The sequence below is a fragment of the Nomia melanderi genome, chromosome 7, assembly GCF_051020985.1.
Source record: "Nomia melanderi isolate GNS246 chromosome 7, iyNomMela1, whole genome shotgun sequence".
Taxonomy (NCBI): Eukaryota; Metazoa; Arthropoda; class Insecta; order Hymenoptera; family Halictidae; genus Nomia; species Nomia melanderi.
In genome coordinates, this window is record NC_135005.1 from 8429439 (window position 1) to 8442770 (window position 13332).

Below are 13332 nucleotides of genomic sequence, written 5' to 3' on the forward strand. Positions count from 1 at the left end.
CAGGACATTTACTACATTCAATGTTCGATTAGAAAAATTCAGAGCTTAACCAGAACCTTTGTTTATTTACAGATTGCCGTGTTCGCTGGCCCCATACTCGCCGTGTTATTCTCAATTTTCGGTTTCTGCATCCGTTACGTAGACACACCGTTAATGTTCCGATGGATGTTCCACATATCGTATTTCCGCGCCAGCTTCCACTGTCTTTTGCACACCATGTACGGCTTCGACCGAATGGACTTGAAGTGCGACGACTTCTATTGCCACTATAAGAAGCCCACCCAGTTTCTGAAAGAAATGGACATCGCCGACACGAGCGTGTTGGACAATCTCATTCTGATTCTTGGAATCGGTGTGCTGATGCATCTGCTCACTGCCAGCGCGCTGTGGTGCAAGCTGAACAGAAGATAAAAATAAAAATAAGGAAGATCAAGAAACTACCAGTAACCGATCCCGGTGTTCCAGTATTTCCGTTTACCCTTACAGGGCTGTATTCCATGGGCAGATCTGTGATGTGACCTAGAACAATACCCCCGGGACTGTTGTGACAAACCAACAAAACGTTAATAACGTTATTACGGATATTAACTTAATATCCATACACGAGACAAAAGCGGCAACATTTTCTTCGCGAACGTTTCGTTATTTGTTTGAGCGGTCAAAAGAAAAAAGAGAAGAAGAGTACTTATAAATCGTGCGAAGACTCCCGGCGAAAATCGATACCACCGTGCAACGCGAAGTAAAAGTGGGACGGGAAGTACCGGTCGCATGTAGCAGCAGTGTGTTAACTTAATTTTACTATTGGCACGTAAAACACTTGGTCTTAGATTTATATTATACGCTGTTCCACAATTGTCGTGTTACGGGTCTCTGTTAACTTATTACAGGTTTTTCTATTAAACGTGAGCCTGTGTCCCGACATTGGAGACTTTCGTAAATAATAAGTCACGAAAGCTTTAAGCCATCCCGTGCGTGCTCTATGGTCCGAGGGACGTTACTGTTACACGGATGGTAATAAGCGTGTATAATAATTAAGGGAGAATCATATTTTTTTATTATTTTTCGCACCATGATATTCTTAACTGTGCAACGATAGTGATAACAATCACAATTAGAATCGCGTGTTTCGTGTTCGTTGTAATTATCTTGTTACGATGGTGATCGTTTGAGAAATATAAAGTACATAGAATCTGAGGGTCACACTTGTGCCTATGTGCCTAGAGTACAATCAGAACATGTGCGTAAATGATGCGTGATATTATACTGATTATAATATTAATATCGGGGCATTGTATATTATTTTTATAGTATGTTACTTTTTCTTACATAAAATACATGTTCAATTACTCGATACAAATGGTAGCCTGTCTAGTAAAATTGTTGGATGAGTGAATGAAAGATTTTTTAGAAGAAGGTTTAAAGAAACTTTTTATGTATTTGTAGCAAAACAGACCTAATAGTTGTATGTGATATGTTTATTACAGTTCTCAGACCACTAATCAAATAACAATATTTATAAAATATAGTTAAATAAGTTAGAATGAAATGATACTTAAAATTACTGTGCACAGCTGTAAATGTTGATAATCGTTTCTATAATAGTATAAAAGATGTCTAGACTCTGCAAGTCTAAAGTCAATATGCATAAATGTAATACTATTTTAGTAATATTTTACATTTTTTACTTATATTTCCAGCGAATAATCTCGAGAGTTACTATAATTTTGTAATCACCTTCCAACACAGACAAATTGTCCAAAAAACAATGTGTCAAACTTCTGTTTCTCATTTTTTACAAACTTTATAAACTTATTGTTTATTAGTTCAATAAAAAAATTCATATTTTTAATACCAAAAAAAGTTGGTACTACAATCAACACTAGAGAAGTGTTGCGTGTAAAGCTTTAAACAAACTATGATGTAAACAATTAAGTAATATATTGAACGTGCTTCAAGGGTCTACACTTTTCTATTATAAATGTTGTATTTAGTATTATAGAATCTATAGCGGATGATCAATTGCGCGAAAGCCTATTCAATAAATATACTTTTCTATTAAAAGTCAAGAGTTCCTTCACTAAACTGGAAACGGTTATGCCGACTCATATTTTTGTAATTATAAGAAACTGAATCAAAATTTGTTTCACCCATTAGAAATTTCTTCAGTTCAAAATGAGGAAAGAATCATCATAATCTCAGAGCTGCAACATTCTACAATAATTCAATTTGCCACAGATTGATTAAACGTTTGTTGTCTACTTTTTGTTAGAACCCAAATATATTTATAAAACGATACTTTCCTAATGATAGATAAAGTGAGAATTTATGCTATATAAGAAACAACTTTATAAAAAACAGGATGCATTGGTTCAGAAAAAAAGAAATAATCTTATATTTGTAGTTTTTATTGTACGCTGTATCCAATATGTTTCTACAATTCGGATACATTGTTAACTTTTCTTCTTTTACTTTTTAATTAATATCATATACAGATAGAACGCTAATACAACTTCCACGACCTAGTTCAATCAACAGGCATATAAAGTGGTCGGGGAAGTGATAATTTTTATTTGGATAAATTACACATCTTTTTTATAAGTCGAAACTATCGTTTCACATTATCTATTCATGATAAATAAAACATCTAGGAAATGAATTTTAAGAGATCATATGAACACTATTACTCGAGCAACGAATTTCTTCTACAAATGTACATACATGTTAGTGTATCATTAAACATTCGTTTATTGTGTACCTAGTTGATTGGGAGCATAGAAGAACAGAAGAGGAAATGATAGAAGAAACATTCAAACATGTATCGTATTATGGAAACCATTCAAACGGATGCAGAGAGTATTCATATGATTTCAAATGCGAATGAGTTACGAACTTATAGCGTCCATAATAGCGACACGCATCGTCACTTCGATTTTGTATTAAAAACTATTTTTTCCTGTCAGACTAATTAGTGATCAACACGTACGCAATTGAGTACTGCAGGTTATAAGTGGTGCTCTGTTTAAAAATGACTTAACCGATAAGTTGCATTAAAAGAATTCAATAGTTCTGAGTGAATTATTAAATATTCAGTACTGTGTTGTATTATTTTATAGTTTTATATAATATATAAGACGAGGCAAGAATTATCACCACTGTTATTACTTCTGTTTTTCTAATTAAAACTATTTTCCAGTTTTCAATGATCAACTTAAAAATAATTAACATTTACTTTCTACTTTGATCATTTATATGAAGGTAATAATTACTGCCTGAAGGTAATTATTGACAACTTCACTAACAACTATTGAACTCTTTTTGAATGTAACGTACCATAATGGGTAATTTCTAAAAAATAAACTGGTCTGAAGAAATGGTCCCCTTTCAAAGAAAACACAAAATTGTTTCAAAAATCTCCTAGCTTGATAGGATACCTTTTACTCCATTTTGTTCTATTGTATTTCCTTTAAGAGAGATATCTCATTCAAAGACACCCTGTCTAATTCTACCAATGCCTTGAGTAGCATATTACAAGTGATTCTTAATTGCACATACGCAACACAAACATCTAGGGATTTCAAATTTTAAATTCTTATCAGTAAAACAAAGTAAAAAATGCTTTTTAAACTACGTACATGGGCTGTTTGCTTAAAAACACATATCTTATATGGTATGTGGATTATAATATATGTACAGAAATGTTTTGAGGGCTGTAACGTTTTTTTAATCCATATCACCCGGTGAATAGTATCTCGAGGCAGCCCGTTACAAACTTACTACGTAGATAGCTGCATGTAAATTACAAGGGGTAAGAAAAATCCTACGTGTTGTTTTACGCTGTAAAGAAGATCTCTGCATTATCTCCTAGTTACGTGATAAACAGTTAAAAACTCGAAGTGCTTATTTATAGCCACAAGAGGGACGCTTATTACATCGACGCGTGATCCATATCGCGGTTCCTTTAATACTTTTTTCTTTAATATCAATAAGATGTTATAATGTCTATTATTCAATCAGATAAAAGATGTATTTAATAGAAATAATGTCGCTTCACCATCCTTTTTTACTCACATGTGTATCACTGAAAAGTATATCTAAGCATAAATTATTTTTCACACTTTTCACCGTGTTTGTTCTTTAGAAAATTGATCATGAATCAAACACAATACAAAACTCTTACCTCTACTATGTTCAAGTTATTACGTTCTGATAAAATTACGACCACCTTTAATCTGAATGAATAATATTTTGAATTTGTAATCGAATAAGAACGTACTTTTTAATAACCATTTTAACGGGTACAAGCAACCAAAGGTGTACTTGAAAACATGAAAATGTGACGCCAACAAAAATATTGGTGTTGCAATGATTAAAAAATAAAAGAGAAAGAAAGAAAGAAAGAAAGAAAGAAAGAAAGAAAGAAAGAATAGAAAGAAAGAAAAATAGATTTGTCCGCTTGGTCTATTCCAAAGAACGTTTTGGAAAGACCAAATTAGTAGGTACATTATCCGTATGTAATATTTACAGCGATTGAATATTAATTACTTGTTTCTATTAATTATTTACATCGAACCATATAGAATTTTGCATTTAATCACAATATTTCGACTGTTTCACCTTTCTTTGCGCCTCGGATTCATCCTCTGTGCCATATAGATGATGCCGGTGCTTCATTTCGGTCGCAACAGACTTTAAATGAAATCAATTGAAACAGAAAAATCAAACGTAAACTCTCGAGTGTTCGTGAGCAACGATAAATAAATAAACAAATTAGAAGATACGATAAAAAGTAAAAAAGAAGCAAGGTAAACCGATTTCTAGGGAAACATTCAAATATTTCTCGTAGCACAATAATTAGTTTAACACTAAACTCACCAAACGTGAACGCACTCTTTTTGGCATGTCTTCCTGTAAACTGTAAATCTCATTTCGCTTCAGCACGAGCTGAGAACCATCTTCGAATATTACCTAGAATGTAATTACAAATTAAAGGTATTTTCAATAACTAAGAGCACTCTTTCGGACAATACTGCTCGTGGAGAAAAATAAAACGAATATTAGTCAATTACTCACGGTGTACATAATTCTATGATTTGTACCCTCGAAGATACCGTCGTACAATTTTCCGTTTGTCCATTTTACAACAACTGCAGCACCCAGTTGCGGTTGGTTTCCAGGTTCATAATTCTATGAATGATAACAGTACAATTTTATATATACTTGAAACACAAAATAATTCAATAAACTAATTTATAAATAACGTCCATTACTGAGGATGAAAATCGAAATTCATTTTAAGAAATGAAGAATAGAAGTTATTCGCGATTTAATTTTATTTTACTTATATATAAAATGTGTATATTTACCGTTACATCTGATGGATATAAGTCTTCACTGAAACTATTATCTTCACTAAATGTAACCATATAAAACAAAGTATCGTGTATGGAATCCACTTTCGCCTTGTAATACCGAGAGTTTCGATGCTTGGCCCAGACGATCTCACCTAGTCGAATATTTGGAATTTTTTCTTTTCCATCATCGTGCCCATCACAAGTTACCTAGACATAAATTTCATTATCATTTCATGATTTTAAAAGCTACCTCTAGTTCATATATTTATCATTAATATGAGAGCTGAAGGAATAGGACTCAAAGGTTTCTATAAAGTAAGAATTGTTCAGACAAGACTTCAATTAATACTCTTCCTTGTCGACGCCTGTTGCACATTAAATTAAATCAATGAAATATCACTTGTTATGATAAGTTAGTTCTTTGTATATTCATTATAAAGTGGTAACCAGTATAACAAATTTTCAACTCTCATTAATAGATACGCTTCGTTCTTGCAAGTACCTGAAGCTCCAGCGAATTGTACACTGGTATTGAGAACATTGCACCGGAAATTAGACCACACGACGGATGGAAACGATTACTGCATTGTCTACAGTTCAGACACGCTCCATCTTTTTGACCACAATAACAACATTGTTGCTCGACAATGTCAGGTTTGATAGTTAAAACGTTAATTGGATCCTTATTGATAGCATCCTTAAATGTAACTCCTGGTAATAGGAGGGCGCACAATATGTGTGCCCAATTACTATCACTGGTACGTTTAACAGCACCACCGCGCATAGGGCATAGACAACACATCTACAAAATAATATATCCATGACAAAAAAATATATTATAGAATGGTCAATAGAATTGTGATCTCTTTGTTGGATATTATCAAAGTTACTTACCACTTGTGTTTTACCAGCTTTACATTTATCACATGCCCAATTTCGTATATCTGTGGGCAGTACGGTAATACCATAACACGATGCATGCACAGTTACGTGACATTCTCTGCAACGTAGTAATTTATCATTGTCCGGTTCGACCATTTGTTCCTTCGAATTCGCAACAAATATATTTGCAGACACCTAGATAACAAAAATCTACTTAGTTAACCATCTTAAGGTATAGAACACAAAGTGAACCACGAAAATCTTTACAAACATGTATTTCTTATTATTCTTCAGAAGATAATTTGCCAATATTTTATTTTACTTAATCCATTACATACACATTACTTTCTTCTTGTATAATTCATTATGCAAATCACTATTTAATTTCCAGATGCGCTTACGAATATTAAAAATATTGAATAATGTAAAAAAATTGTCTTCGCCTGTCGATGTTGGGCATCAGGCTTAAGAGTAATAAAATATTAAACTAAACGTATTGTTAACATACCAAATTTGTAAAAAAAATGTATATAATTCCTTTTTCTATGAAGTAACATTATAGTTGAGATATTATAATAGACCTACCCATATCGGTGAACTCTCTGGTAAAACCGTGGGTTTGCAATATTTCCAATCTGGAGGCATCAGCCTACCATGTCCATTACAACTTGAGGTAAATGGTGCACAAATCGCGCAATGCGAAATTTGGGCGCTCCAGTAATCATTGAATGCTTTCAGTAAGTCGTTAGATGGGACACTGGGGTACAGCATGTCAGATATGTGTCCCGGTATCATCGATACACGATGAGAAACGCAAGGTGGTTTATCCAAGGAACTGGATATTATAACAGAATCATCTGCATCTGTCACTGGTGAAGCCTTTTGTACCTCTAACGCATCCTTTTTCCTAGTAGTCGCCTTTTTCAGTTTCTCTTTCGACTTTCGTCTTGATGTTGACCACTTTATGGGTCTTAATAATGGCATGTGCGCATATATATTGTCTGAAAATGTCTGTGTTCTTTGAGATTCCTGCGTATCTCCAATCTCAGTTTGAGATTGGTCTCGTTCAATAGGTGGAACCGTAACAACACTTTGTGAAACTTGCACTTCTGGAACCGACTGGTTTACACTGAACTGTGTACTGTTATTGAAACTTGCAATGTTCGGACTTTTGCTTGTTTGACTAATCTCTAACGGATTATCTACTTGTGTAGATACTGTCTTCACATTGCTGACAATTGTGCTTGTACTCTTACTGAACGCCCTTCTATTACAGGGTTCATTCTTCCGACATAATGCTCTCTTCAATAGCAACGACTCCTTCGGTTTCTGTACAATCTTTAAAAACGAAGATCCCGTTGACAATGTGGTTGGAGTTGATTTCTGCAAACATTTCTTACCGAAGTCATACATCATTGAAGACTGAGGATTTATCGACACACTTGTACACTTAGAGGCTGAAGGCAAGAAGAATGTGCTGTTTTTCGTGAGGCTAAATGAAGAGGAGGTAGACATGTGAGAGGAATCTAAGTTTGTAACAGAAGATTGATTATCGTCAGCGTTGACATCCTTTGAATAAAATAAACTATTATTGCTGCTTGGAAGTTGCCAGAATTTTGTTGCCATCATTTTCGATGTGTCGGTCGTTGATCTTTTTCCAAGGGTCTTGACATCTGTACTTGTTCCGCTAATACTGTGGCAAGTAATTGGTTGCGCAAGTGATTGACTTAATACTGTGCTCTTTGTGAAAAATCCTTCCAGCCGTGGTATCTGAATACCGCCAGAAGTAATAGGTTGTGACAGTTCTAAACTCTTTGAATCATTCCCTGATTCTTGTACAGATATTTCTTTTTGCAAAATTGGTGGATTGGAAAAACTTCTATTCAAGTACATAATACTTGTATTTGGAAGTTTAGGCTCCTGAGGTTTGACGATAGGCCAAGGCTTTGGTAAAACTACTATGTTATTGGATGCTGCATGGGGGTTTTTTTCCTCTCCTGTTTGTTTATCAGTGTCAACTTTGGAAGAGACTTCAGTAGCAGGTATATTGTAAGCTGCATTTAATACATTCAACCTCGGAGCTTTTATAATGTCTTTCTTTGAATAATTGGGTATAGATCTTTCAGTTAACATTGTACCTACACTTTTGAAACTGGTTTGAGATAACGGTTTCACGTCTTGTACAGTTATTTTAGTATCATTGCCAATATATTCTGATTCTACAGCTTTGTCAATTTTAACTGGTTTTACTTGATTTGAAGCATATATATTTTTTACTATAGGTGGTTTGGATAATGTTGATTTCATGATAGTTACATTGAGTTTCTTAGGACTCTTTGCGTATAACATTATTCGTTCATCCGAAACGGTATCTAGCATTTTGTCACTTCCCTTTGAATCATCATACACAGTGTTCACAAGATTATTTGTAACATTTATAATAGGCTCGTTTCCAGAGAAAATTATGTTTCCCGTTACTTGACTTCCTTTTCCTTGGTTATTGGAAACATCCTTTACTATCGAAGACTTCTGTTGATTTAAACTCGGCATAGCCATTAGTTGTCGCTGCACATTAGCATCAGATACATCCAAAGGTTCATTAGTATCAAAGATATTTATATTTAAGTGTTTATTCTTCTTTTTGCTAGAATTCTTCGACTTCACCTTTTTTGGTTCTCCAGATTTTGAATGTTTCTTTTTCTTTTTAACTGGTTTCTCTGTGATTTCAGAGAAGTCGGAACCGTCTTCCATTTTTATACTTTCTAGAATATTATCATGGGGTAACATAGCGTTAGAGCAGCCTTGCCCATCATTATCATTATCTAAATGACTATTCTGATCCGGAAACGATGGAGATAAATAGTTGAAACTATCGTCAGGTTCTTCTTTAATTTCAGTCTTCACGGTTACAGTCCCTGTAATACTCTTATTAGAATCTTTTTTCGACTTTTTTTCCTTATCTGTGCTCTTTTTCTTTCGTTTTCGGTTCTTCTTACGGTTGTAACCGTCATCGTATACGGTAGCCTCATTCACGTCTATAGTAAAAACAATTAATTATTAATTTATTCGGTGCTCAGTTATTTAAATTACACTAAACAACATAGACTTGGTAACAAAGTACACAGCAAACATGTTTACCCATTTCTCCAGCCTTCAGCCAAATATCTTCTAAAACTTCTAATTGCTGTTCATCTGGTTGATCATCAGCTTCTTCTAATTCAAGGTCTTGTAAAACTTTCTTCACATCAGGTGGAATATCCGGACGATTTACTAACTCCTCCATATCAACATCCGGATTTGTTGCCATAATATTTTTCTTTTTGTGTATTGTATGTCGCTTATTCTTAGGTGCTGCACTCAAGTAACTTTGAGGCAATTGACCGTTACTGCTACTACTGCATAGTAAATCCATTTGAGATGGCATAGGTGCAGCTGTTTGCCTAGGATCTTCTGGGTGCGGACCAATATCTTCCCCGCGTAACCACAATTCATATCTAGAATGAATTGTTCTTAATTAGCAATTGCCTTTGAAGAATGGCAAGCATAATTTCCAATCGATATGTTATCTTGTACAAATCGTATCACCTTTCTGGTTGGAAACGTTTTACAAAGGTGTCCATGGATATTTTAACCATATCCTTACTACAGGTACACTGTGTAGCCCTTTTACCATACTCCACCCATCGCGGTGTAGCAAAATTTGTAGATTCAGCACAATTGAATCCATGATTAAAACCAGCATGATAGCCATAAGGAAAAGTTATCATTATTTCTCCAGCCTCTTGTGTTATCTAGGAAAAATCAATATGTTTTGCGTAACACTACTTATATGCATATTTGTAGAAATACACAAAGAAATAAAAGCTTACTTTATTGCATGGGATAGAATACTGCCTTAATATTTGAGGAGAAATAAGAGACATCTTGTGTCGTAAAAATGCTTGACAGCTTTGATGGCTTGATGGGAAAAAACCACTAGCAAGTCTTTCCAGTCTTCGACCATGTTCCGGAGGTATTGCATACCATGTCTTTGGAGCTCCAAAATGTAAATAATTTATTGAATACAGATCCATGTCCTCTGTATGCCACGCAAATGTAGTTTTCCACATTCCAAAATACAGATACGCTGTGTTCACACCATCAATAGATATACCATAATCTTTGTTCACGTAATCAAGTATTGTTCCTAAATGATTAATGTTCCACTCTTTCACATCTGGGTCAGTCAAGGAACCAGAAACATCTGCCCCATATATAGGTGCGACATAAGTTATATTTTTCCAATATTTCCTTTCTAAATCTTCGTAATCGAAGTGACGTGGAGTATTATAACGTTCTGAATTAGCTAGCTTACTATATTCTTTAACAGTCATAGACTTCTTTTGTATATTAATTTGTTGGTAGAGACCCTGTTTGCCAGTGACCACCTGGCAAATAGGGGCAGGAATGGTTAAATCCAAATCATCCAAATTATAACCGCCTTTTCTTGGAATCCATTCAGGAGGCGGAATTACTTTTGCTAAACCAGCTTTATGTGCACCTTTACTTTCCATATATTCCACATACTTGGTAAAATCCTTAAATTCTTCATACGTAGGTCTAAAGACCTGAATACGGGGAGTACCCCGTGAAATGTTGCTAACCATTTTGCTTTAATTTATGTATCTGAAAATAAAATTTCCTAATTGTCAAAAAGTTTCAATTCTTGCTCAAGATATACATATGAGCATAAATAACATTCTTAATACAATTGTTAATCATGAATAAAGCATAATATACCGCTAAAAGACATTTTATCACACAAACCTATTAATGTTGTCACTGTTAATAACTAGGCATACAAACATTTCATAATGGTCATAAAATTGCAATCACGAGCCGTGACACATAGCGATAAACACGAAATCAAAACATCCTGTGCTTTCACGGCACACATGACGACTGATCTATTGAGAATAATTCTCGTAAACCACCAAAAAAGAAAAAAAGACAACCACCAACAGAATTGCAATTACGATTAACACAAGTTGGATTAATTACATATAAATTTTATGTTTTGACGAGTACATTAAAAAACATGAATGGATGTGTGTGAGGTGCAATGTTTTCGGAACGAAACGTGCCGGAGGTGCATAAACAAAATGGATGGTAGCTATTGTCAAGATTGCCCCTTAAAATAAACTGTTATGTCCGACATTTCGCCAGTTTCTCGGATGTGAACCGACACGTCACGAGGAAATAAGCAAATCGACGCTGTCAACAATATTCACTGCACATTTTGTTCGTTCCACTAAACATTTGGCTTCAGTTGAAATGGCTAGACACGAAATCTCGTGCTGGCAGTAATATTGACCGACAGAAAATTATCGCTACCGAAACAGCACGAAAAGCTTCACAGATCTCGTTAATGCCAGTTGCGGCGCGTTACTTACGTCGAGATTAAACACGAATTCAATCACCTTTCCTGTATAAACACCATGTTCGTCCAAATATCGTGGATTCTGCGATTTGACACATTCACCGCTGTACCCCGCGCGTCTCATGTAAGACCAATAAAGATGGCGTTCAACGCTCTATCAACCTCAGACGCCAAAGTAACCACGCATGTGTATGAAGCGGCTAATTCGAATTTTTGCATTTTGTCACGTACATGCTTCTTTTCGAACATTAACGCAAGAACCATCCATTAAGGGCATTTCCACAAAGCTGGTGGTAATTAAGATAGATGATTTCACTCACAGAAATTTACATGGATAATTATAACTGTATAATGTAAGAAATACATTGTATACAGCGTTATTTACGAGGAAAAATTCTTATTTAAGAAATTTATTGATGATATAATAATATTCATACCATGTTATATAGAAAAATAATTTACGTAAAAGCTGTATCGGATCATATATGCAACATTATAAGCGTTATACCCATACGAATTGTAATTTTGTAACACTGCCTGATATTTAAACTTATATCGAAATAGTAGTTTGGATATATATTTGCTATTTTAGTTTTTCTTCTTATTTTAAGTTTTATTCCGGTTCTAATTTTCGCGGAGAATGACGAAATCACCGACGAAATGAAAGAATAAATGGAAGACCTCATAGCTTCGTGACCCAAGTCAGACTGCCTTACCGATCTAGAAATTGACGACCGATTATAGCGTCCTCTTCTCATGGATAACGGTAAGTTAGTGAATTAACTTTCAAAATAGTGTGTTGGTAGGCTGAGGAGCTGGTAAGTAAGTATAAATACATTTAGTGTTTGTTCACTTCTTTTATTTACACAATTTTTTTAACAGTATTTTTAATTTTAATAATTAGATTATGATATGAAAATCTCAATAAGAAGTGTAATTTTTGTTGGAGTCATGTGGTTTCAGCACATATTAAAATCACTATTATCAATTCTAATTTGAATTAAATAATAATTTTATTTTACTTCAATTTCAATTTTATATCATGTTTATTTTTTAAGATTGCATATTTATAAATAGATATTTTTCCACGAATTTTCCACGATATCTTCATTTAATTATATAATTGTATTTTATAATTGTATTAGATAATTGTATAAGATAAGTTAGCTAGATAAAATAAAATAAACATTTGATAAGATTCTTTAGAAAAATACAAATAATACCTTAATACAAAAAAGTTAGTGATCGATAAATTCAATATATCAGCAATTCAGTTATCTATAAATTTATTATTTGTGGCTATTTCATAGATGTAATGTGTATTTTTATAAGAAATAGTAGTTAGACATTCTCAGATATTATTTCATTGAAATTAAATATTACCTATAATAATCGAAAAATAAAGTGATTTTTAAGGCATATATAGTTTGGATAATTTTAATACACTTCATTTTAGTATTAATCATAGTACAAACGTTAATATTTATAAATAATAAGAAGTGTTACTTAATTTTAAATATCTTAAAATAGCTTTTTTCATTCCAAATAGTAAAAAGAATTTACAAAAATTCTGTAATTACTATTATGTACAATATATTATACACATTGACACGAGTTTTATCCCCTTTGCTTTTGCTTCAGTAATTAGTTCTTCTACTGATCATTGTCCATGAGAAGAGG

At 33.7% G+C, this 13332-nt stretch overlaps 2 protein-coding genes across 7 annotated transcripts in view; one reads left to right on the forward strand and one right to left on the reverse strand.

The window, feature by feature from the left end:
* Positions 1–5065, forward strand: part of LOC116424369 (ATP-binding cassette subfamily G member 4) — a 50143-nt gene extending 45078 nt beyond the window's left edge. For all 4 annotated transcript variants that reach the window (XM_031970669.2, XM_031970670.2, XM_031970671.2 and 1 more), the window contains one exon: positions 73–5065. In XM_031970669.2, the coding sequence (XP_031826529.1) occupies positions 73–411 (339 nt within the window). In that variant the 3' untranslated portion in view covers positions 412–5065. The remainder of the gene's footprint in view (positions 1–72) is intronic.
* LOC116424368 (uncharacterized) lies at positions 56–11840 on the reverse strand. 3 transcript variants are annotated; one of them, XM_031970666.2, is made up of 11 exons: positions 11666–11827; positions 10103–10898; positions 9819–10024; positions 9372–9727; positions 6819–9268; positions 6246–6428; positions 5854–6153; positions 5364–5558; positions 5071–5184; positions 4873–4965; positions 56–4686 (listed from the first exon to the last, which is right to left on the reverse strand). In XM_031970666.2, exons 2-11 carry the CDS (start codon positions 10877–10879, stop codon positions 4588–4590), a joined length of 4773 nt encoding a protein of 1590 aa, XP_031826526.1. In that variant the 5' UTR covers positions 10880–10898; positions 11666–11827; the 3' UTR covers positions 56–4587. The 3 variants fall into 3 exon arrangements, with proteins under 3 accessions (XP_031826526.1, XP_031826527.1, XP_031826528.1); XM_031970667.2 differs by having other exon boundaries at positions 1132–4686; positions 11693–11840; XM_031970668.2 differs by lacking the exon at positions 11666–11827 and adding an exon at positions 11040–11653 and having other exon boundaries at positions 1132–4686.
* Positions 11841–13332: the final 1492 nt, after the last annotated feature.

Bases quoted from the DNA above. Each gene is read 5' to 3' on its own strand.
- LOC116424368 (XM_031970666.2), bottom strand. From the start codon at position 10,879: ATGGTTAGCAACATTTCACGGGGTACTCCCCGTATTCAGGTCTTTAGA. The intron at 9,269-9,371 runs GTAAACATGTTT...TTTTTACTATAG, and splicing joins GCTGAAGGCTGGAGAAATGG to ACGTGAATGAGGCTACCGTA. The intron at 6,154-6,245 runs GTAAGTAACTTT...ATTATTTTGTAG, and splicing joins AAGCTGGTAAAACACAAGTG to ATGTGTTGTCTATGCCCTAT.